At 43.1% G+C, this 22,388-nt stretch overlaps 1 protein-coding gene and 1 long non-coding RNA gene across 3 annotated transcripts in view; one reads left to right on the top strand and one right to left on the bottom strand.

Annotated features, from left to right (window-relative positions):
• Window positions 1–458: 458 nt before the first annotated feature.
• Window positions 459–998, bottom strand: LOC133363319 (uncharacterized). The gene has a single exon (XM_061582724.1). The coding sequence runs from the start codon at window positions 996–998 to the stop codon at window positions 459–461; it is 540 nt and encodes a 179-aa protein (XP_061438708.1).
• A 16,280-nt stretch (window positions 999–17,278) lies between these two features.
• LOC133390545 (uncharacterized) overlaps window positions 17,279–22,388 on the top strand; it is a 39,135-nt gene continuing 34,025 nt past the window's right edge. For both annotated transcript variants that reach the window (XR_009764421.1, XR_009764422.1), the window contains exon 1: window positions 17,279–17,364. This is a non-coding gene — a long non-coding RNA (uncharacterized LOC133390545). The remainder of the gene's footprint in view (window positions 17,365–22,388) is intronic.

Here is a 22,388-nt window from a genome sequence, read left to right on the forward strand (position 1 = left end):
TTTCAAGTCAAAACATGTTTGGCATATTATTTGAGATTTGCTGTGTGTATTATCTTCACATTTTATATTTCTTTATTAGTACACCTCTGCATTTTATTGCCGTGTTGTCATTCGGAGTATATGTATATCTTGTCCACAGAACCAGCAGTTCACATCACACTCTGTGTGATCCACTTGCAGCCTACTGCCTTTCTAATGTGCATTAGAAATTGGGCAGTATTGAGCATTCTGTTGGCTATCACCCATAGACTATATTTTCTACCATTCATTTCTACATATATTTTTCAGAATCATACAATATCTGATTAGACCTTGAGTTTATGTGCCCTTTTGATTTTACCCAATCCCTTAGTCAGGACATCTGCAGACATCTCTTAAGTTGGACAGTACTCTATCTTGAGCAGTCCTCTGCATTAGGTATCTCTGATGTAGTGGTGCTTCACGTCTATGTGCTTGGTTCATGAACTCACCCCTTCTAACTCCACGAGTCTGATGCTTATTTGGTTGTCTTCATGCGTTGTGACAGGGCCAGGTATAGAGATGCCTAATTCTTTAAACAGCATGAGCAGGCATGCCAACTGTCTGCTTGCTTCAGAAGCTGACACGTACTCTGCTTCTCTGAAAGAGAGTGCTACAGCCTCTTGTTTCTTGCTTGCCCAGCAGATCATTGAATTTCCATAGTAGAAGGTTTTTCCACTGATGGATTTCTGATCTGTGGTGTCTTCAGCCCAGTCAGCATCTGCATATTCCATCAGCTTGGGATCTTGGGTAACCAATAACTTCAGCTTCATGGCTTGAGTGCCCTTCAAGTATCTTACTACTCTCTTGACTGCTTCCCAGTCCTTCTTGTTTGGCAAGCTAGTTTTCCTGCACAAGTATCCCACTGCTACTACTATGTCTGGCCTGGTAAAAGTGCTGATATACAGGAGTTTCCTGAAGGTTTGTCTGTAGCTCTCATGGGATTCCCATGGTTGGTTGGTTGAACTGGTTTCAGGCATCCTGTTTCCATTGGAGTATGTACTGGATTTGCATCTTTCAGTCCTAAACTCTTGAGAAGATCTTGGATCTTTTGTCTTTGACTCGGCAAGAAGGATCCATCTTCTTCTCTTTCAATTTGAATTCCAAGACAGTGAGTGATATCACTCAGGTGCTTCATTTCATCCTCCTTATTTAGATGATGTTGCTTGTCCTGTGGGTTTGCATAAGCTAACAATAGATCATCTATGTAAATCAAAAGTTAAGTCCATCGGTTGTTCCTGAATCTACTGTATAGGCATGGTTCAGCTATGCCCTGTACAAAGCCTTCTTTCAGGAGCATTCAGTTAAGTTTCTCATTCCAGGCTCTGGCAGCCTGTTTAAGTCCATAGATGGATGTTTGCAGTTTGCAAACTAGGGTTTCTTTTCCTTGAACTTCAAACCCTGGTGGTTGGCACATATAGATTTCTTCTCTTTCACCACGCAATACACTGTTTTTATGTCCATGTGCTCCACTTGAATTTTCTTATTGGCAAAGGCACTCAGGAGTGTCCTGATGGTGGTATGCTTGACTACTGGAGCAAACATCTGGTCATACTCCACATTTCTGTGAATAACCTTTGGAAACTAGCCTTGCCCTGTACCTCTCAACATTTCCTTCACCATCTGGCTTCTTCTTGAAGATCCCCTTTCTTCCTTGAGGAAGCTTGGTCAGTATCCAAGTTTTATTCCTGTGTAGGACTTCCAGCTCTTCTTTGGCTGCCTGCCTCCACTTCTCAGCTTCAGCTTTGGGTAAGGCTTCAATCTCTTGCCATATCCCTGGTTCTGAAAGTTCATCTCTCACAAGGTAGGGAAGTCTTAGGGGTGGCACACCTCTGCTAGGTGCTGGCAGCACAGCTGCCCTTCTGGCTCCAATGTCCCTTCTGGCTCAGGCTCATCTTCCTCTGCTGGCACATTGTTGTCTTCCCTTCTGTTGTGGATGAATAGCTCAGTTTCTTCTTAATCATCATTTATTTATTTATTATTAAATTTGTTAGTCGCCCATCTGGCTGGTTGTCCAGCCACTCTGGGCGACGTACAAGATAAAACAGTACATAAACAGTTAAAAATTTAAAAAACAGTAAAAACTAATCCGTCCCAAACGCCTGCCTAAAAATCATCATTGTTATCTGCTTGAAGTGGCACCCCTTCTGGTTGGTGTGCACACTTTCTTTCATCAAAGTGGACAGCTCTGTACACACCAACTCCTCCAGTCATGGAGCCTGTGACCCCTTCTACTTTGCAGAATATTCAGTGAATATTCCTTCCTTTGCAGAATTGTCAAGATTTGGTCTCTTTTCATTTGCAATGTGTACAAAGACCTTGCATCCAAAGACTTTTAGGTGAGATTTGTTTGGTAGGCATCCATGCCATAGCTCAAATGGCATTTTGTTTGTTAAATGTGTAGGGAGCCAATTCTGCAGGTAGGTGGCAGTAACCACTGCTTCCCCCCAGTACTTTTGTGGTAACTGTGTATCTTCTAATAAACAATGAATCATCTCCAAAATGGATCTGTTCCAGCTTTCCGAGACCCCATTCTGCTGTGGAGCATAAATTACAGTGGTGTGGTGTTCTATGCCTTCTTCATGTAGAAACTGTTCCATGGCTATTGAGACAAATTCTCCACCATTATCAGATCTCAGAATCTTTCGCTTGTAGCTAAATTTGTTGCAAGCAGCTCTAACATAGTCTTGGAATTTTTGAAGCACTTGACTTTCTTTCAGCAGATACATAACAGTGCACTTTGAATAATAATCGGTGAAGGGTAATAAAGGTTTCCTCCTTGAGAGTGGGTCTTCAAGGGTCTAAATACCCTTGAAAGGTCTGAGTGGATGAGCTCTAAAGGCCTTTTAGTTCTCCTGTCACTTTGCTTTGGGAAGCGTGGGTTTCCACTCTTAGCTTTCACACAGCATTCACAGATTCCCATAGATTTGCATTTCCCATTTTTTATGCCTCTGGCCAAATTTTCCTTCTCTAGGGCATTAATTTTGGAAAAATTGGCATGTCTCATTTTACGATGCTATAAACATTCACATTGCAAATTACTGCCATCTTTGACACTGTTAGTATGCACAGGTGCATAATGTTCCAGTTCCAAAAGTCCATCTCTGAGCTTAGCAGAACAACATATTTAATCTTGATCATAAACATTGGATCTACCAGCAAACAAATGCAGTTCACCTCCAATCTCATAATTGAGGTGGCGCTAATTAAGCTATCTTTAAGTTGTGGAACATAAAGACGGTATTTCAGTTCAAGCTCTCTAGCACCACTTGGCATTTTGCATTGCAGCATGGCATCACCTTCTCCCTGTTCTTGAATACTTCTTTCTTCTGGCATATAAATATTTCTTGAACAAGATGATAGGCTTTTAAATAAACTCTTATCAGAGAAGATTTCAAATGTGTATCAAGTAACCACTTGCGGATGACAGCATCTAGAATCAATCTAGATTGAAAACTACATGTTGAAGACAAGCATGAACGATTTTTGATTGAGAAAAATCTACATTTTGGGTTAGTGCATATGCAGCCCAAGTCTGATGCTTTGCCCACTTCACAACACCAATGTAGCAAACTCCTATAAAGCTGCAAAAGCAAATTGAATGCCAAGGATTAGAAATTAGAAGTAGGACTATCAACTGATAGCTGATTAATCATTTGCCTCTTCACTGTTTAATTCATAGATTAATCTATTAAATTTAAACACATTTATTTGCATTTGCGCTTTCCCTTAGAAAGAAAACAAGTTTAAATACATATATTTACTATTATGTACTTTTATTGCAAGTATTTATATCCCAGCTTTCAGGGTTTTTTAATGCACAAAGGGGCTTACAGTAGGGGTTTTCCAGCTGTGGACCGATCTGCAAGCTCCATTCCGGTGGTCTGCAGCATGTCTGTAAAAATATAATTAAAAATCGTATAGTATCTAGCATGGTGCATTACAATTGCTACCTCTAGACTGGACTACTGTAATGCGCTCTGCGTAGGGCTGCCCTTGAAGACCGTTCGGAAACTTCAGCTAGTGCAAAATGCGGCAGCCAGGTTGTTGACGAGGACCCGCTGGTCTGCGCATATAACACCTGTCCTGGCCCGCCTGCACTGGCTGCCTATTTGTTTCCGAGCCAGATTCAAGGTGCTGGTTTTGACCTATAAAGCCTTATACGGTGTGGGACCACAACACCTTGTGGAACGCCTCTCCCGATATGAACCTACCCATTCACTTCGTTCAGTATCCAAGGCCCTCCTCCGGGTACCAACTCATCAGGATGCCTGGAGGATTGTTATTAGATCTAGGGCCTTTTCTGTGGTGGCCCCCGAACTGTGGAACAGCCTACCTGTGGAGATACGCCTGGCGCCTTCGGTACTTTCTTTTAGGCGCCAGGTTAAGACCTGGCTATACTCCCAGGCATTTTAATGTTCAATGTGTTTCATTTAATGTTTTTCGTTTAACTTGTTGCTGATTTTATTGTAATTTTATTGTAATATTGTATTTTAATCTTGTTTTGTTCACCGCCCAGAGAGCTACTCGCTATGGGCGGTTTAAAAATGAAATAAAATAAAATAAATAAATAAATAAATAAATAAAAATCATTAAGTGGTCTGCCAAGATCCTCGGCAATTTTCAAGTGGGCCATGAGGGAAATGGTTTGGGAACCACTAGCTTACAGCATATATAAAAACACAAATAAAACTAATAAAAATCTTGCAGCAATCTTCAGACAGGTCACAGCAGCTAAAGCAACCTTAAAAACAAGTGATCAGTGAAATCTCTCAAGCATGCCAAAAAAGAAAGGTCATATCTTAACCACATGGCAGAAGTTCACCAGAGACTGAGCAAAGGCAAGCCTTCCTAGGCAAAGAGTTCCATATCCTAGTTGTAGCTGTAGAGAGCAATCTTGCCTACATACCTGCTGGATGCACTCAGTCATGTTAAGGACACAAGGAAGAGGCTCCGCTGCAGGTTTTAAAGAGTGAGCAGGCTCATACAGGAGGAGACAGTACTTTTAGATATTTTTATATTTTAAGTACTTGTAGTTCACCCTTCACTCAAGAGTCCCAGGACAGCAACCAGTAACATTAAAAATACAACACTAAAAACTGAACCTCTCATAATAAAATTAATAAAAATAAAAAAATAAAATTGTAGCAGAAGCAAAAATAAATAAAATAATGTCCTGGCCCCAAAGTGTTTAGGAATTTACAAGTAATAATTAGCACTTTGAATTGTGCTTGGAGACAATCTGGAAGCTGGTGCAACTGTTCCAATCTGGTGTGACACCACCACCCCTCCAAGAACTCGCTTCTGTCAACATACTAGCTATTGCATTCTTGGCCCACTGATCCATATCTGAATGTTACTGAAAGGTGCTGAGAGTTGCTAGAAGATGCCCTGTTCCCCTCACAGACCTTCAGTCAGAGCAGCTGACTGTTAAACCACTGTGGTCACTGGAGCTCTGTCAGGAGAATGGGAGTCTCCTCTCTGCACCCTTCACAAACTACTTCCTGGGATTCTTTGGGGGAAGCCATGATTGTCTCAAGTGAAAGCAAAGTCTGGTGTGGGTGTGGCCCCCTGATTAGGCAAGCCAAGCAGCTGTGGGTCTGGCTTTTAGAACATTGACAGTTGGTTCTTGGTGAGCATGCCAGGGCTTATCATTGACTCCAATGCTAAATTTCTTAAATTAATTAAAAATCAGCCAGGCATCTTTTAAACTGCAGAAGATGAAGTATGAAGATGAAGTATTGCCCCAGCAGTATGGGGCAAGGTCAGTAGAAGGATTACCGGTGCTCTGTGAACATGGCTGATTTTTCATTGATTTTAACAAATTATGTGAACACTGACAGATGAAGTATGAAGATATGAAGTATGAAGATGAAGTATGAAGATGAAGTATTGCCCCAGCAGTATGGGGCAAGGTCAGTAGAAGGATTACCGGTGCTCTGTGAACATGGCTGATTTTTCATTGATTTTAACAAATTATGTGAACACTGACAGAGGTCCAACAGGGGTCTGGATTCCCCCCCCCTCTTTTTACACTTTGAATTCTCGATTCTCTCTGACTGTTTTGTGTATCACCATGAAAACTTAGACACCATGAAATGTAACACTGCACTGGCAGCCAAGGTTCCACGGAGCTTGCCTGCCTGTCATTTTCCTCAAGGCAAATCCATGGCAGCATGTTGATCCAATCAGCTGCCATCTCTTGGGGTGCTGGGCAGAGCTTGGAAGATTACTTTTAAAAAGTAATAAATTACAGTTACAGTTACATGGTCCAAAAAAGTAGTAATTACCGTTACAGTAACAATTGCTCTGAAAGTAAATGATTACTTTACTTTTCCTCCAAAGTAATCACTACAATTACATTTCCGTTACTTAAAAAAACACCTACAAGGTGCTGGCCTTGGCTGCGGCACATCTAAGTAGCCTAAAACAACATTAAGAATAAACAAACATATACAGAGGTGGTAGAATAATTATTTTTATTCATAAGATAGCAATGGTGGTCTCTCCGCTGGTAAGGGTGGTGGGGAGGAAGGCTGAGGCCACTACTCAGATCTCTGCACGTCATATCAAGTGCAACCCCACCCTCCACTCAGCCAGCCAGCATAATCTCTCTCACTTAACCACCTCGCAGACCCTGCCCCACCACCAACTAAGGGTCAATCACTCAAGCAAACATTTTCCCCCGAGATGCAAAACAGTTAAAATACTGCAAATGCAGCACAGTAGCCACAGAGGGTGATGGAGGCCACTTTCTGTGCCAAGGGCAAACACAGTATATACTCTCTCTCTCTCTCTCTCTCTCTCTCTCTCTCTCTCTCTCTCACACACACACACACACACACACACACACACACACACACACACACACTTGTTTTCTCCACTCCACCCCATGTCACTCTCCGCCTCCTCCCTCGTCGCCTCCTACCCATCCACAGAGCATGAGGAAAGAGCGACGCTGCACAGAAGCCCAGTTTGAGGTGCATGATCTTCATCCACAAATCAAAGGAGCAGAAGACTTCCCCTGCTTTCCCCCCAAGTAATGCCCAAAAGTAATGCTGGAAACATTACAATTACTCCACAAAAGTAGTAAAATTACTCCTAGTTCTATTACAATCAAAATGTAAAGGAATTACCCACTAGTTACTCGAAAAAGTAATGAATTACAAGTAATTTGTTACTTGTAACTAGTTACTTCCAAGCTCTGGTGCTGGGGCCAATGAGGGCACTGGAGCAGCAAGAAACTGAGTGGAGCCACTTCAAGGCTCTGGTGTCCTCATTGGTCTTACAACCTCAAATGTGCCATCTGATTAGCTCAGCTCACTGCTGCCACACAATTGCCATGGGGTGGAGGGGGAATGATTTAAAATTAAAATGGTGGGCAGATGCAGCCTTGGAGTTGACTAGTACAGTGCTTCATTTCACAGCAAATGCTGGCAAGTAGCCTTGCCCCCTTGTTTAGCTAGCCAGCCAGCCAGGGGAGGAGAAAGGTGTTTCCACCACCATTGCTGATGGCCAGTAAAAGTTTTTTAAAAAGAGTGGGACAGCAGCAGAGAGGAAGTGAGGGGCTGGTCAGGGTTGCAGCCCCTCCACAAACAAGCACCTTACCCAGGGAGCCCTCAAACCTGACAGTACCACTGCTAGCTATTCAGAAAACTTAAAGGAAATGCTCTAACAATTAGTTGCCATGGAAACATATCACAGAGCTGTCAACACACTTTTGTTAAGTCTAAGGTTCCTGACCAGGTAGTGCCTCAGGGCAACCCACACTGATAGCTCTATTTACAGAAACCTGATTGAAAATCCACAACAATATATTTTATTTAGACAAATGCAGGGAATTCAGTTTTATTTTCTGACATTTTGGTGCTATTACAGATTATATTATATTTTAATGGTTCTTATAATTTTACATCCCCCCCCTTTTTTTGTAAGAGTCCTGGAGTGACTAAGTATAAGTAGAATAAATCATTAAGTAATATGCACTTTTCATATGATCTTCTCAACCTCCAGTTCCAATGGGCATAACCTAAGAATCAATACATAAGAATGTCCTTGTCGAGTCAGAACAAAAGTTCATCTAGTTTAGCACTCTGTTTTATGGTGATCAGATACAAAAAAATAAAAACAAAACAGGATTCCTGCACCTTTAACAGTTGTGTCAAGGAAGAAATTTCAGCAGTTGTACCTGTGTGCCTCCAACTCACTACACAGATGGGCCTCTACTGTTGGTAAATGTAGCAAGAATGGTGAACTGTCAGCAGGTTTTGGTCAATGAAGGCTTCCCATCCTCCCACACTCTCTGTCACATACATGCCTCAGGTGGACATAATGGCCTCCCCCATTCCATGTAGAGAAGTTGACTGGATTGATAGTTGAATCTTACTTAAACACTGGCCATGGGTCAGTCTGGTTTACTCCACCTGAGGGCAGTAGGCTAGCTTAGGGGACACAACACAGGCTGCAAATGTACACACAGCTCTGTCCTCCAGGATCTCCCTGCTGCTCCTTGCCTGTCAGTAGCTGCTGCCTGAGGCTGCTGCTTCACTCTGTCTTCTGGTAGGGCTGGCCCTGAATACAAGAGATGTCATTTTGGTATACATCCCATTTCCTGTTGATGCTTAATATGATGCTCCGACTGTTAAGAATATTACATTCTATTAAGTATATTACGTTCACTTTTATGAGCCTTTTCCCTTAAATGAACATTGATTCTCTTGTGATGATGTGATGCTTAGATCATGTAGCTTGTCCAGGAAAATTCATTTACTAGGATTATTTTGAATGAAGAGGTATGTAGTGTTCACAGCTTTCCAGAAAGGTCCAGGACGTAATCTAAAGGCTGATTGACTTAGTGGAATTGGACCTTACAGGAAAACTGTACATATCACACATATCTCTTCATTCAAAATATTCTTAGGAAATGAATTTTACTAGGGTTTACCTGTTTTAGAAAGAGTTGATATATTTACTGTTGTAGCCTTTCAATGATAGTTTATGTTTCTATGGACCATCAAACTGTTTGGTACCAGATCAGACAGCTTAACAGTCCTTAGAAAGATAACCTGTCAGACTAAGCAGCCAAAACACTTTTTTGCTGTTGTTACAATTTCATCTCAAAAAATGTGGGGAACTATGTTTTTGTGTTAAATAAATGACAATACAGAAAACAATAACTACATTCTACTCAGGTTTGCAACCTTACTTCTGGCCAAGCTCCTGTGCCTTAAGAGCTGCATGCTGACAAAAATTCAATTGTGAAGGTTTTCCTGGCATGCAGATAAAATGAAATGGACATTTCATCTGCTGAGCTTCTGCTTCTGATGTTACAACTGTTAAAGGCAGAGGGCAGGAATACTGCTGGAAGAAAGTTGGCAGCTCTAATTCCAACTTGGCAATGAAAATATTTTAATGGCCACATGGCTTTTGCTATAAATAAGAAAATGGAGCCTGTTACTGTATTACTGTGGACTGGGAGCTATGATGTCAATTTCTAGTGGCTCCTACTGTTCCCCATCTTGTTTGTTTGCTAATTATAATGGAGCAGCAGCATTCCTATTCAGCTTTCAAGGCTGAAGTTACCTGTCGTGGCCACCAGGGGCTGATCCATATAACAATTTGGGCTGGTGGCTGCAATTTATTTTATTACTAGCAAAACATCTGTCATTATGACAGGACCCCTTCTATATATTAAGGAAATTGAGATCCTGAGTACAGTGCTTACAGAGATACAATGTATATACATGCACACTCACAGGCATGCATGCATGCACACCCTGGAAGAATCCCTGTGAAGGCTACGGTCCCAAATTATCGGGGATGGAGTCCCAAGTGTGTAACTTTACTATTCCCTGTATGAGTGTATGGCAGTAATTCAATTATACAGAAGAAACGAAGAGGGTACATTTGGGAACAACATTGGGATAGGACAAATCCTGCTCTCTGGCCAGATTTTATGTCCTCAGCAGTGACAGAATGTTGGGACAGTGGGGTAGTTGACTGGCTTTTAGATAGAGAGCTATTATAGGGGTGGGCAGAGGGTACATCAGGATCTATTGGTAGATCTCTAGGTAATTTAAAGTAGATTGACAAGGTTTCTGACTCACAATTGTTCAACAATAGCAGCACTATGGGTGTGAATTGCATTGAACCAGTTGGAGGCATAAGTTGAAATCTCTCTCCAACCAGCCTGTAAATGCAGAAATTATGGCTCAAACCTGACCTTTCCTTGTTAAACATTTTTATTAATGACTTCGATGAGGAGGTGTAGGGAATGCTCATCAAATCTGCAGATGATAAAAAAATTGGGAGGAATAGCTAATACCCTGGAGGACAGAAACAAAATTCAAAATGATCTTGATATACTGGAGCATTGGGTTGAAAACAACAGAATGAAATTTAACAGAGATAAGCACAAACTTCTACACTAGGAAAAAGAAACCAAATACACAGTTATAAGATAGGGGGATACTTTGTTCAGCATACTACATGTGAGAAGGAATTGTTGTTGATCACAAGCTGAAGATGAGCCAGCAGTGTGATGTGGCTGCAAAAAAAGGCAAATGCTATTTTAGGTTGCATTAACAGAAATACAGTTTCCAAATCGTGTGAAGTACTAGTTCCCCTCTGTTTGGCACTGGTTAGGCCTCATCTTGAGTACTGCATCCAATTCTGGACACCACACTTTGAGAAGAAGGTAGACAAATTGGAACAGGTTCAGAGGAGGGCAACAAGGATGACCAGGGGACTGGAAACAAAGCCCTATGAGGAGAGACTGAAAGAACTGGGCATGTTTAGCCTTGACAAGGGAGGACTGAAGGGAGCTATGATAGCACTCTTCAAGTACTTGAAAGGTTATCACACAGAGAAGGGCCAGCATCTGTTCTCAGTCATCCCAGAGTGCAGGACACGGAATAACGGGCTCAAGTTGCAGGAAGCCAGATTTCAATTGACCATCAGGAAAAACTTCCTGTTAGAGCAGTGTGACAATGGAACCAATTACCTAAGGAGGTGGTGGGAAATGTTTAGTTAAATTTTGGAAACAAATTCTTACATGTAATTTCACAACTCAGCAGCACAGTGAGTATTCCCACCATCACTATAATTTACACCAATGGACTGGATTCAGAGTCGATGGAACTAGATAGGGGAACCAAGCAGGGCTGTCAGCAACCTTTTTTCATAATTGTGGAAGTGCTGGTGACAGCAGTAAAGGAAGATAGAGAAATAAATAAATAAATAAATAATGGGGTCACGATAAGTAATAGGAGCATGTATGTCATCAGCCTTTTTGTTGATGACATATTACTATATTTAATTGACTGTGAGAGGGCCCTTCTGAGACTTCAGGATCTCTTGGGAGCATTTCAGTTAGTAGCAGGGCTGGAAGTCCTTTATACAAAGTCAGAGAGTACTGCATTAGAACAAGAGTGAAAGTTGCAGAAGGTCATTAGCATAAAGCCCCAATCAAGTAGTTTAAAGTGTTTGGGAATAATTGTCAGTGAAGATCTGAAATAGCTCAGAAAATTTAACTTCACCCCAGTTATTACGTCACTAAAGAGGGAACTCTGAACCTGGCACAGTTTACAGCACACACGGGTGAGATGAATTATGGTCGTACTGAGGGTTCTTTTTTTGTTTCAGTCATTACCAGTAGACAGAAGTAGAACTTTAAAAAATGGGGGGGGAGAACCAACAGAGACTCTTGTGCACCAAGGCAAGAAATCTAGCTAGAACAGAGCAAGTATGCACAGGGATATTAAAGAGAGAGGCTTTGGTATGCCACATTTAGGTTATTACTCTGCAGCGGCACAAATTAGAGAAGTAATATCAATGCTAATTTCTGTGGGTTCCTATGGAAGCTACCCAGTCTAACCCGACAGCTAGATCCCTCACTTTCCTTCTCCTCACGCAGTCAGTGCCGTTGAGTATTAACAATCTCTTCTTTGCAGCAACTTGAAGATGTGGAATAAATCGCCTAAACCAGGTGTGGGGAACCTTAGGAGCTGAATATCGCCCTCGGGGCTTCTCTATCTGGCCCTTGGAACTCTCCCCAAGCCACACTCTCTCTCCCCACCACACCACTCACTGGCCGTGCATTGCACCCTGAATCTGTCTGTCTGTCTGTCTAGAAAGTATCCTTGAAATCTGATAAATCAGACTGTTGCTTGCCTGCATACGGAGGGGTGTGTCAGTGTGGGTAGAAACTAGCTTACTGTACAAAGGTAAAATTTACATTTGCTGTGCCCACTGTTGCATCTGGCCCCACCCATCACTGGCATGTGGCCCTCGGAAAGTTGCCCAGAAAGGAATGTGGCCCTTGGGCTGAAAAAGTTTCCCCATCCTGGGTTAAACTCTTGGCTCCTGCAATATCTCTCCACTGATGCCTAAATTAGACAGCCCCGGCTTTTGTAATACAGACAAATATAGGCAATACATGGGAGGAGAAGAAAGGAGCTTGTAGAGACTGCAAGATCTGCTGGACAGGGGACGCCTATGGAGGAAGTTAATATTATGGCAAACCTGCAGAATACCCCCTGGCTCACTTTCTTTGCTCATAAATGATATAGGTCAAGAATTCTAGCTAGGTCTCCCACCCTCTTTGAAACTGCATGTGTCCAGTCCCCATTCCTTGAGAAGAGCACACTGTCTCTGATGCACCACCTCTTGATCTCAGGCAGCTTTGGAAATACAGTGAGCCTCCAGTTGGCTGAGGACCAAGACTTGAGGATAGAAATCTTCAGAAGTGAATTGGGAAAATTATGATCTCAGCACTGGCAACTTCGCCAGTGTCAGAGAATGATCTCTCAAAGTTATCCTCTGATAGCACTTAACCCATGTCTGGCTGCATCACATTGATAGACAGATCTCAAATCAGTGCTGAAGAGGCAGTGGGGAAAGAGGAACACTGTTTCATCTTTCATGATCATGTGCAGAAGTACAAAGATTTTGGTTTGCCTTAGCTAGCCTTATTTCAAAGGTTCTGAGACAAACAGTAACTCTGGACCCAGCACTGACTTCATTATCCATTTTAGAAATTTGAAAAGGGAAATTAGTGCACAGAGATCTAGTCATATTCCTGTTGGCATCAGCCTGATCTGTAGGGACACACTACAGCATCTTGTTCTCACAGATTTCTACTGGAAGTCCACAGGCAAGTGCGATATCACCCTCCCCACTTGGGAATCCCAGGAACTGATATCTAGAGGCATACTGCCCCTGACAGTAGAGACAGAACATAGTCATCGTGGTTAGTAGCCATATTGGGAAAGGAATGCCTCCAATGGTGCCACCACAGAACTGTGGGCTGCTTTGGAATGACATGTGTCCACGAGGCAGCACTACCAACCACCTTGTGCTTGAACCTCAAGACAGATTCAAATGAGTTTGTCAAACACATAGGATTCTAGTGTTTGCTGCTGCTGTTGGTTTCTGTTTTACTCTAAAGGATTCTGAATGATTATATAAAGGAAACATCAATAAAGCCAATAGCAGCCCCAAAGCAACTTTTTCCACTTAATTATACTGCTAAGGTGAGAAACCAGGAGTGCATTTTTGTGAGAAAGGACTATGAGATCAGTTGAATTCTAATACTAAAAACAAATTGCTAGGGGTTAGGGACAAGCCTTAGCTCAGTGGTAGAAAATGTATTGTGTAGGCAGAAGGTGTCAGGTTCAGTCCCTGGCATCTCTAAGTAGGACTGGGAATATCTTCCACCTGAAACCCTGGAGAGCCACCACCAGTCAGTGTAGACAATACTGAGCTATATGGACCAGTTGTCCGAATAGAAGATGGCTTCCTATGTTCCCATGAACATGCTCAGTGGCACCTTGTTCCTTGATTCTAACTGTATATCGTTTGCATCTGGCTCTGGATGGCAGGTCACCAAGCCTCTATCACCAATTTCTCCATCCACTCTACTAAAATGTGTGGCAAAAACACCAGAAGACAATGAAACCACTCACTGACAGAACCACATAAAATCTCAAAATAAATTCCCACCCTTCAATTCCACAGAGATACTGTCCTAGACAGCAATACAGCTCCCTCCCGAGTTCTACCTCCAGGTTGCTTCTAATAAACATACAAAGTAGATCTGACAAGCCTGAAGTCTGCCTACTCCTGATCTATGACTTTTCCATTCTACCCTTCCTCCAAGGAGTTTGGGTGACATCCAGGGGGAGGGGGGCTATCTTATTTTATCTTCACAAGAGCTCTGTGAATGACACCAAGGGAACTTCACAGCTCCATGGGGATTTGAAGAACCAGCACTCCACCCAGAAAGTTGCTTTCAGTTGCTGCTGGGAAATAAATATTTAAATAATAATAATAGAGGGGGAGCTTATATTGTTATAAAGCCATCCTTCCTTTTGCAGATGTTTTGACTTTGTTGCCATTGTTGTGATTCTCCATTTTGGATGATCCTTTGAATCCTCGACCCCCCCCCCCATGACTAACATATTCCCCTCATTTCAACCAGTCTTCCCCAAACTATCCAATCAAAAATATAGTGGAGAGAGATACTTATCATTCCAGAAAAAAACAGTTGGGATGGGAGAATTACAGCATAACGTTTGAATAATTATTATTGAATAATTATGTTCTAGATGGGGTTACACTCCCCTTGAAGGAACAGGTTTGTAGCTTGGGGGTCCTTTTTGACCCTTCCTTGTCGCTTGAGGCTCAAGTGGCCTCGGTGGCACCGAATGCGTTTTACCATCTTCGCTTAGTAGCCCAACTACGCCCCTATCTGGACAGTGACGATCTCGCCTCAGTTGTTCACACTCTGGTAACCTCTAGACTGGACTACTGTAATGCGCTCTACGTAGGGCTGCCCTTGAAGACCGTTCGGAAACTTTAGCTAGTGCAAAATGCGGCAGCCAGGTTGTTAACGAGGACCCGCTGGTCTGCGCATATAACACCTGTCCTGGCCCGCCTGCACTGGCTGCCTATTTGTTTCCGAGCCAGATTCAAGGTGCTGGTTTTGACCTATAAAGCCTTACACGGTGTGGGACCACAATACCTTGTGGAACGCCTCTCCCGCTATGAACCTACCCGTTCACTTTGTTCAATATCCAAGGCCCTCCTCCGGGTACCAACTCATCAGGATGCCTGGAGGATTGTTATTAGATCTAGGGCCTTTTCTGTAGTGGCCCCCGAACTGTGGAACAGCCTACCTGTGGAGATACGCCTGGCGCCTTCGGTACTTTCTTTTAGGCGCCAGGTTAAGACCTGGCTATACTCCCAGGCATTTTAATGTTCAATGTGTTTCATTTAATTTTTTTTTTCGTTTAACTTGTTGCTGATTTTATTGTAATTTTATTGTAATATTGTATTTTAATCTTGTTCACCGCCCAGAGAGCTATTCGCTATGGGCGGTTTAAAAATGAAATAAATAAATAAATAAAATAAAAATAAATAAATAAATAAATATATAGTTTGTTTGCTAATTAGGTTGTGGTGCATCTAATTTTAGGTATTTCCACATTGGAATCAGCCTCAAACCCATTTTGAATGCCAGGTTTTATCCAGGATCATATGAGGTAACAACAAACACATGCTTCTGAGTATGTGCAGAGTGTACAACTGTACACAAACACATATACACAGAGGAGAAATTCCAGGCTGGCTCGAGCCTGGAGTACCTCTTCTAGAAATTATATCCACTCTACTGAGTTTTACTCCTTTTGTGATGTGTTCCATGCTTCATGTTTTAATTGTTTAATTTATTTTCAGAAGGGTACCCATGTTAATCTCTTAGCAAGAGTCTTGTGGCACCTTAAGGACTAAGCAATTTATTACAGTGTAATGTGTGGGTTATTTTTATGGACTCATGTCCACTTTATTAGATGTGTGAATGAAGGAAAAGTGGCCTAGAAATCTATTAAATAAATACATAAATAAATAAAGAGGAGAGGGAGGGATGTAGTCTTGTGCATTTGACACCAGTTAAATAAGTGTTATTTCAGTGGTAGATGGAGCAATAAACTTCCAAAGATATATTTCACAGTTTAAAGTCACAAATGGATTTGACAGGTAGGAGGAGAGAAGCATTTTCTATGAACAAACTACTGGAGGTTCATTGCTGGGATTGTGAGATAAACCACACTACAAAAATGCTTCCCTGAGAAAACATATCTTGACAACCTGCAGTAGATCATTAACAAGCACACAATTATTGTAAGGTGTGGAAGTAGGGAGGGAACGTGAAAGGGTGTGGATTTCATATCTTTGCCATAAACTAGGATGGCCAAATGGCACCTGCAATAGAGGACAGGGCTCCTGCACCTTTAAGAGCTGTGTAGAAGAGGGAAATGCTGCCTGTGTGGTTTGCAGTTGCAGCTGTTGAAATTCACGTCAGCACTACAATTAAAGGTAGCTCTGTGCTCATTTGCATCTGATCATCAGTGATGTGAGTTAGAAATTTTCCAGTGCTTTATTTTTCCATGGAAAACTTTCTGTTTCATAAGTTCATTAGTAATAATGAATGGATGCCAATTGCAAATACAATATAATTGCAAATACAATCTAAATTTGCACATCAAAAAACATTCTGATGCAAATTTCCCTAATTTCAAAATCCTATACCTGTTTGGGAATAAGTCTTGATGAACATAAGGTGACATACTTCTGAACAGTCAGGAAGTATTGCACGAAGGTTCCAATCTAATACTAGGAGTAAGTCTCATTGACTCCAATGGAGCTTATGTCTGAGTAGATATGTATTGGATTGCAGCCTAAGTGGGTGGTCTTCGGCAAGTCACTTTCACAGTTTGGGGTCCTTGTTGTGAAGAAACATATGTAATAAAGATGGTAAAATATTTTACACATTTCAAGCTTATACAAATGATGAATGATGATTTCAACTCATGATGCTCTTTGCAGTACTATTTATCAAAACCAGTTCTGTTTCAGGCTTCTGATTACAACTTACATTTACAGCGCAATCCTATGCGTGTTTACTCAGAAGTAAGTTTCATAAAGTTCAATGGGTTTTACTCCATACAATCGTAGCCTATGCAAACTTACCTGGAAGTAAGCACCACTGAGCATGTTTACTTTCAAGTAAACATTCATAGGATTGCCAGTAAATATAGGTTTTAATCCTGTGTAGGATTGCACTACACATCTATTTGAACTCCTACAGTTCAAAGAGATTGCTCAGCAAGAAAAAAAGGGACTAGCGCTCGGTCCCTTTAAGAGCTACTAACTTGCTGTTTCATTCTGGCCGTACAGAGGGGAGGTCCTTCTCTATGCTCCGGCAACCGCTGATGGGGAAAAGGGTGGGAAGGGGGAGAGAGTTGCTTTTCTTCTACCAGCTTGACAACGAGAGATCTGTGTCCTCTGGTGAGTGTGTTGGCTCGGATTGGTTGGGTTATTGCAGCAGCTACTGCAGGTCAGGCACCTCGTACTTTGAAGTCCTTACCTTCCGCTTTGATTATCAAGCAAGGCATACATTCTCTTTCTTTTCTTGTTAATGCTGTACAAAGGTAGCACGGGGGTAGTAGCTTTGTGCCCAGACGAAAGTCTCCTTTGCGGGCCTGTCTAGCTCTACCTTTCTAGCAGGAAAGGACGACGCTGAAGTTGGTTCCTAGTTCCCAGTTCCCAGTTCCTTATTTGTGTGAAATTTCAGTCACTAACAAAGAAGAAAAGTTGACAGCTACAGCAACGTCAAGCCAAATTTAAAATGCCCCTGAACTCCAAAATAAATAATGGGGTACCCTGTATGATATATCGCTGTAATCAGGAGACTCTCGCCGTCAAGACCGACAATAAATTTACACAATCAAAATCATCAGGATTCCGATATTATCATAAATACATAATGATGTCATAAAATCATAAATCATAAGTAACTGGGGATACACACCCCAAAATCTGCTCTGGGCCAGGACAAATCATACACCTCAGGAAAGGGGAGGGTGTCCCCTACAAGATGCTACTGCGTCCCGCCTGGCCCAGAGCCTCTACTGGGCACCAGGCACTCACGAGGGCATCTATGCAAAATCAAACTGGACAAAAACACGCAGAAAAAAATTAGTAACTGGGGGTACACGCCCCAAACTCTGCTCTGGGCCAGGACAAATCATATACCCCAGGAAAGGGGAGGGTGTCCCCTACCAGATGCCACTGCGTCCCGCCTGGTCCAGAGCCTCTGCTGGGTGCAGGGCACATGGAAGGGCATCTATCCAAAATCAAACTGGACAAAAACTTACAGGAAAAAATAAGTAACTGGGGGTACACGCCCCAAAATCTGCTCTGGGCCAGGACAAATCATATACCCCCGGAAAGGGGAGGGTGTCCCCTACGGGATACCACTGCGTCCCGCCTGGCCCAGAGCTTCTGCTGGGCACCAGACACTCACGAGGGCATCTATGCAAAATCGAACTGGACAAAAACATGCAGGAAAAAATAAGTAACTGGGGGTACACGACCCAAAATCTGCTCTGGGCCAGGACAAATCATATACCCCCGGAAAGGGGAGGGTGTCCCCTACGAGATGCCACTGAGTCCTGTCCGGCCCAGAGCTTCTGCTGGGCACCAGACACTCACGAGGGCATCTATGCAAAATCGAACTGGACAAAAACTTACAGGAAAAAATAAGGAACTGGGGGAACACGCCCCAAAATCTGCTCTGGGCCAGGACAAATCATACACCCCAGGAAAGGGGAGGGTGTCCCCTACAAGATTTCACTGCGTCCCGCCTGGCCCAGAGCCTCTGCTGGGTGCAGGGCACATGGGAGGGCATCTATCCAAAATCAAACTGGACAAAAACAAACAGGAAAAAATAAGGAACTGGGGGTACACGCCCCAAAATCTGCTCTGGGCCAGGACAAATCATATACCCCCGGAAAGGGGAGGGTGTCCCCTACGAGATGCCACTGAGTCCCGTCCGGCCCAGAGCTTCTGCTGGGCACCAGACACTCACGAGGGCATCTATGCAAAATCAAACTGGACAAAAACATGCAGGAAAAAATAAGTAACTGGGGGTACACGCCCCAAAATCTGCTCTGGGCCAGGACAAATCATATACCCCCGGAAAGGGGAGGGAGTCCCCTACGAGATGCCACTGAGTCCCGTCCGGCCCAGAGCTTCTGCTGGGCACCAGGCACTCACGAGGGCATCTATGCAAAACCAAAGCAGACAAAAACATGCAGGAAAAAATAAGTAACTGGGGGTACATGTCCCAAAATCTGCTCTGGGCCAGGACAAATCATATACCCCCAGAAAGGGGAGGGTGTCCCCTACCAGATGCCACTGCATCCCGCCTGGTCCAGAGCCTCTGCTGGGTGCAGGGCACATGGGAGGGCATCTATCCAAAATCAAACTGGACAAAAACTTACAGGAAAAAATAAGTAACTGGGGGTACACACCCCAAAATCTGCTCTGGGCCAGGACAAATCATATACCCCCGGAAAGGGGAGGGTGTCCCCTACGAGATGCCACTGAGTCCTGTCCGGCCCAGAGCTTCTGCTGGGCACCAGACACTCACGAGGGCATCTATGCAAAATCGAACTGGACAAAAACTTACAGGAAAAAATAAGGAACTGGGGGTACACGCCCCAAAATCTGCTCTGGGCCAGGACAAATCATATACCCCCGGAAAGGGGAGGGTGTCCCCTATGAGATTCCACTGCGTCCCGCCTGGCCCAGAGCCTCTGCTGGGTGCAGGGCACATGGGAGGGCATCTATCCAAAATCAAACTGGACAAAAACAAACAGGAAAAAATAAGGAACTGGGGGTACACGCCCCAAAATCTGCTCTGGGCCAGGACAAATCATATACCCCCGGAAAGGGGAGGGTGTCCCCTACGAGATGCCACTGAGTCCCGTCCGGCCCAGAGCTTCTGCTGGGCACCAGACACTCACGAGGGCATCTATGCAAAATCAAACTGGACAAAAACATGCAGGAAAAAATAAGTAACTGGGGGTACACGCCCCAAAATCTGCTCTGGGCCAGGACAAATCATATACCCCCGGAAAGGGGAGGGAGTCCCCTACGAGATGCCACTGAGTCCCGTCCGGCCCAGAGCTTCTGCTGGGCACCAGGCACTCACGAGGGCATCTATGCAAAACCAAAGCAGACAAAAACATGCAGGAAAAAATAAGTAACTGGGGGTACATGTCCCAAAATCTGCTCTGGGCCAGGACAAATCATATACCCCCAGAAAGGGGAGGGTGTCCCCTACCAGATGCCACTGCATCCCGCCTGGCCCAGAGCCTCTGCTGGGTGCAGAGCACATGGGAGGGCATCTATCCAAAATCAAACTGGACAAAAACTTACAGGAAAAAATAAGTAACTGGGGGTACACACCCCAAAATCTGCTCTGGGCCAGGACAAATCATATACTCCAGGAAAGGGGAGGGTGTCCCCTACAAGATGCCACTGCGTCCCGCCTGGCCCAGAGCCTCTGCTGGACACAGGTCACATGGGAGTGCATCTATCCAAAACCAAAGCAGACAAAAACATACAGGAAAAAATAAGTAACTGGGGGTACACGCCCAAAAACCGCTCTGGGCCAGGACAAATCATATACCCCAGGAAAAAAGATGGTGTACTCTATGACATGCATGTCTTTCCCAGCTAAAATAATGAAGAGTAAATATGGCAAAACTGGTACAGAACGGGGCGGCGTGCCTGATTAAAAGCAGCTGCTGGTGAGATCATATCACTCCAGTGCTAAAAGAGCTGCACTGGTTACCAGTTGCTTACCAGGCCCAATTCAAGGTGTTAGTTTTGACCTTTAGAACCCTATACGGTTTCGGCCCAGTCTATCTAAAGGAGCGCCTCCAGCAACATCAGCTATGCCGCCTAACAAGATCAGCCTCAAAAGACCTTCTCCCCATCCCATCAGTCAAAACAGCCAAACTGGTGAGAATGAGAGGGCTTTTTCAATTGTGGCCCCCACCCTGTGGAACTCCCTCCCAAATGATCTCCGCCATGTCCCTTCTGTGATGAGCTTCCGCTGGGCCTTGAAGACCGGGCTCTTCAGGCAGGCTTTTGGGGTGGGCTAGATTTTATCTTCATTGTTTTTAGATTTTCAATGTCTAGGTATTATATGCCTATGTTGTACATCACCCAGAGTGGCTGGACAGCCAGCCAGATGGGCGACTAATAAATTCTATAAATAAATAAATAAATAAATAAATAATTTGTGGTGACCACTACAAAATCTTCTGTGGGCTATGAAAAATCATTCACTTGAGCAAAGTGAATAGTGTCCTCCGCGAGATGCCACTGCATCCTGCCAGGCATGGTTTGTGGTCATACGGAACAGGTATCAACATCTATGCACAACAACAATAATCAAGCTATGTAAAAAATACATAAGGAACTGTGGGATTACACCATCAAACATGCTTTGGGCACTGCAGGTCATACACCCATGCATTCTGGAGAGGGTTCCCACCCAATTCAGAATTTCTTGTATCTGTATGGCACAGACAAGGGCATATATGTATTAGAAAATATAGCAAATACGTACAGGAAAAGAATAAGGAAATGAGGTGCCCATCACAAAAGATGGTTTGGGGCACCATAAAACATACTACATTGCACCTGGAAGAGTGTCTTCTCTGAGATGCCATCCATGAATGCTTTTTAGTGTCAATTATGAAATTACAACTTCAAGAAATCATTGTTGTTTAACCTGCCATGTTTCCTTCTGTCGCCAATACCAATGGCTTTTTGAAATAATAATATTTGAGCTGTAACAAGGTGAGTAAGAGGGTAGACCGATACAAAAATTAAACATAAGAAAATCCCATCTTTCAACAACCCTTTTAAGGAGAGACCTTGTCCCAGTGTGCATCTGTATTGGAATTATATTCAAGATGTTTTCAACAATGTTTTGTAATTTTCAAAAGGTGTTTTTCAATGTTTTGTATTTGATTTTGTAAAGATCTTTTGTTTTTAAGATGTTTTTAAAAGACTTGGGGGGGTATCACTTTTTTGCCACCCTGGGCAAATGTGGTGATGTTTGTGCAACAAATGAGTTGTTCCAAGACTTCACAAAGAAAAATAGTACTCCAAGTCATATTGTAGCAACGAGGCTATAAAGGACCAAACAATAACGATGATGTGCAATGTGCAGTTTAGAAGGTCCTCTTCTAAATCTACTACTATTTCAGAGATGTTTGAAAACCAGGAGATTATTTCGAATGGGTGAAATTGTTTAATTCCAGCCCATGTCAAATGGTGTTGATTTTGCAAACTGCAAAAATGTTCTAATATATTTCTAAGCAAAATGTTTTTTACCGTTTTACCAGTTCTGATAAATGTGACTTCCTTATTTGTTTTTTAAATTAAGTCTGCACTTGTTTATATGTTCATTTGTATACTTGGTTCTTACCTGTTGGAGAAATATAATA

Source organism: Rhineura floridana, chromosome 8 (genome assembly GCF_030035675.1).
Source record: "Rhineura floridana isolate rRhiFlo1 chromosome 8, rRhiFlo1.hap2, whole genome shotgun sequence".
In the NCBI taxonomy this organism is placed as follows: domain Eukaryota; kingdom Metazoa; phylum Chordata; class Lepidosauria; order Squamata; family Rhineuridae; genus Rhineura; species Rhineura floridana.

What these genes read in the sequence shown, in the direction of transcription:
- LOC133363319 (XM_061582724.1), bottom strand. Translation starts at nt 998, where the DNA reads ATGCCTGAAACCAGTTCAACCAACCAACCATGGGAATCCCATGAGAGC.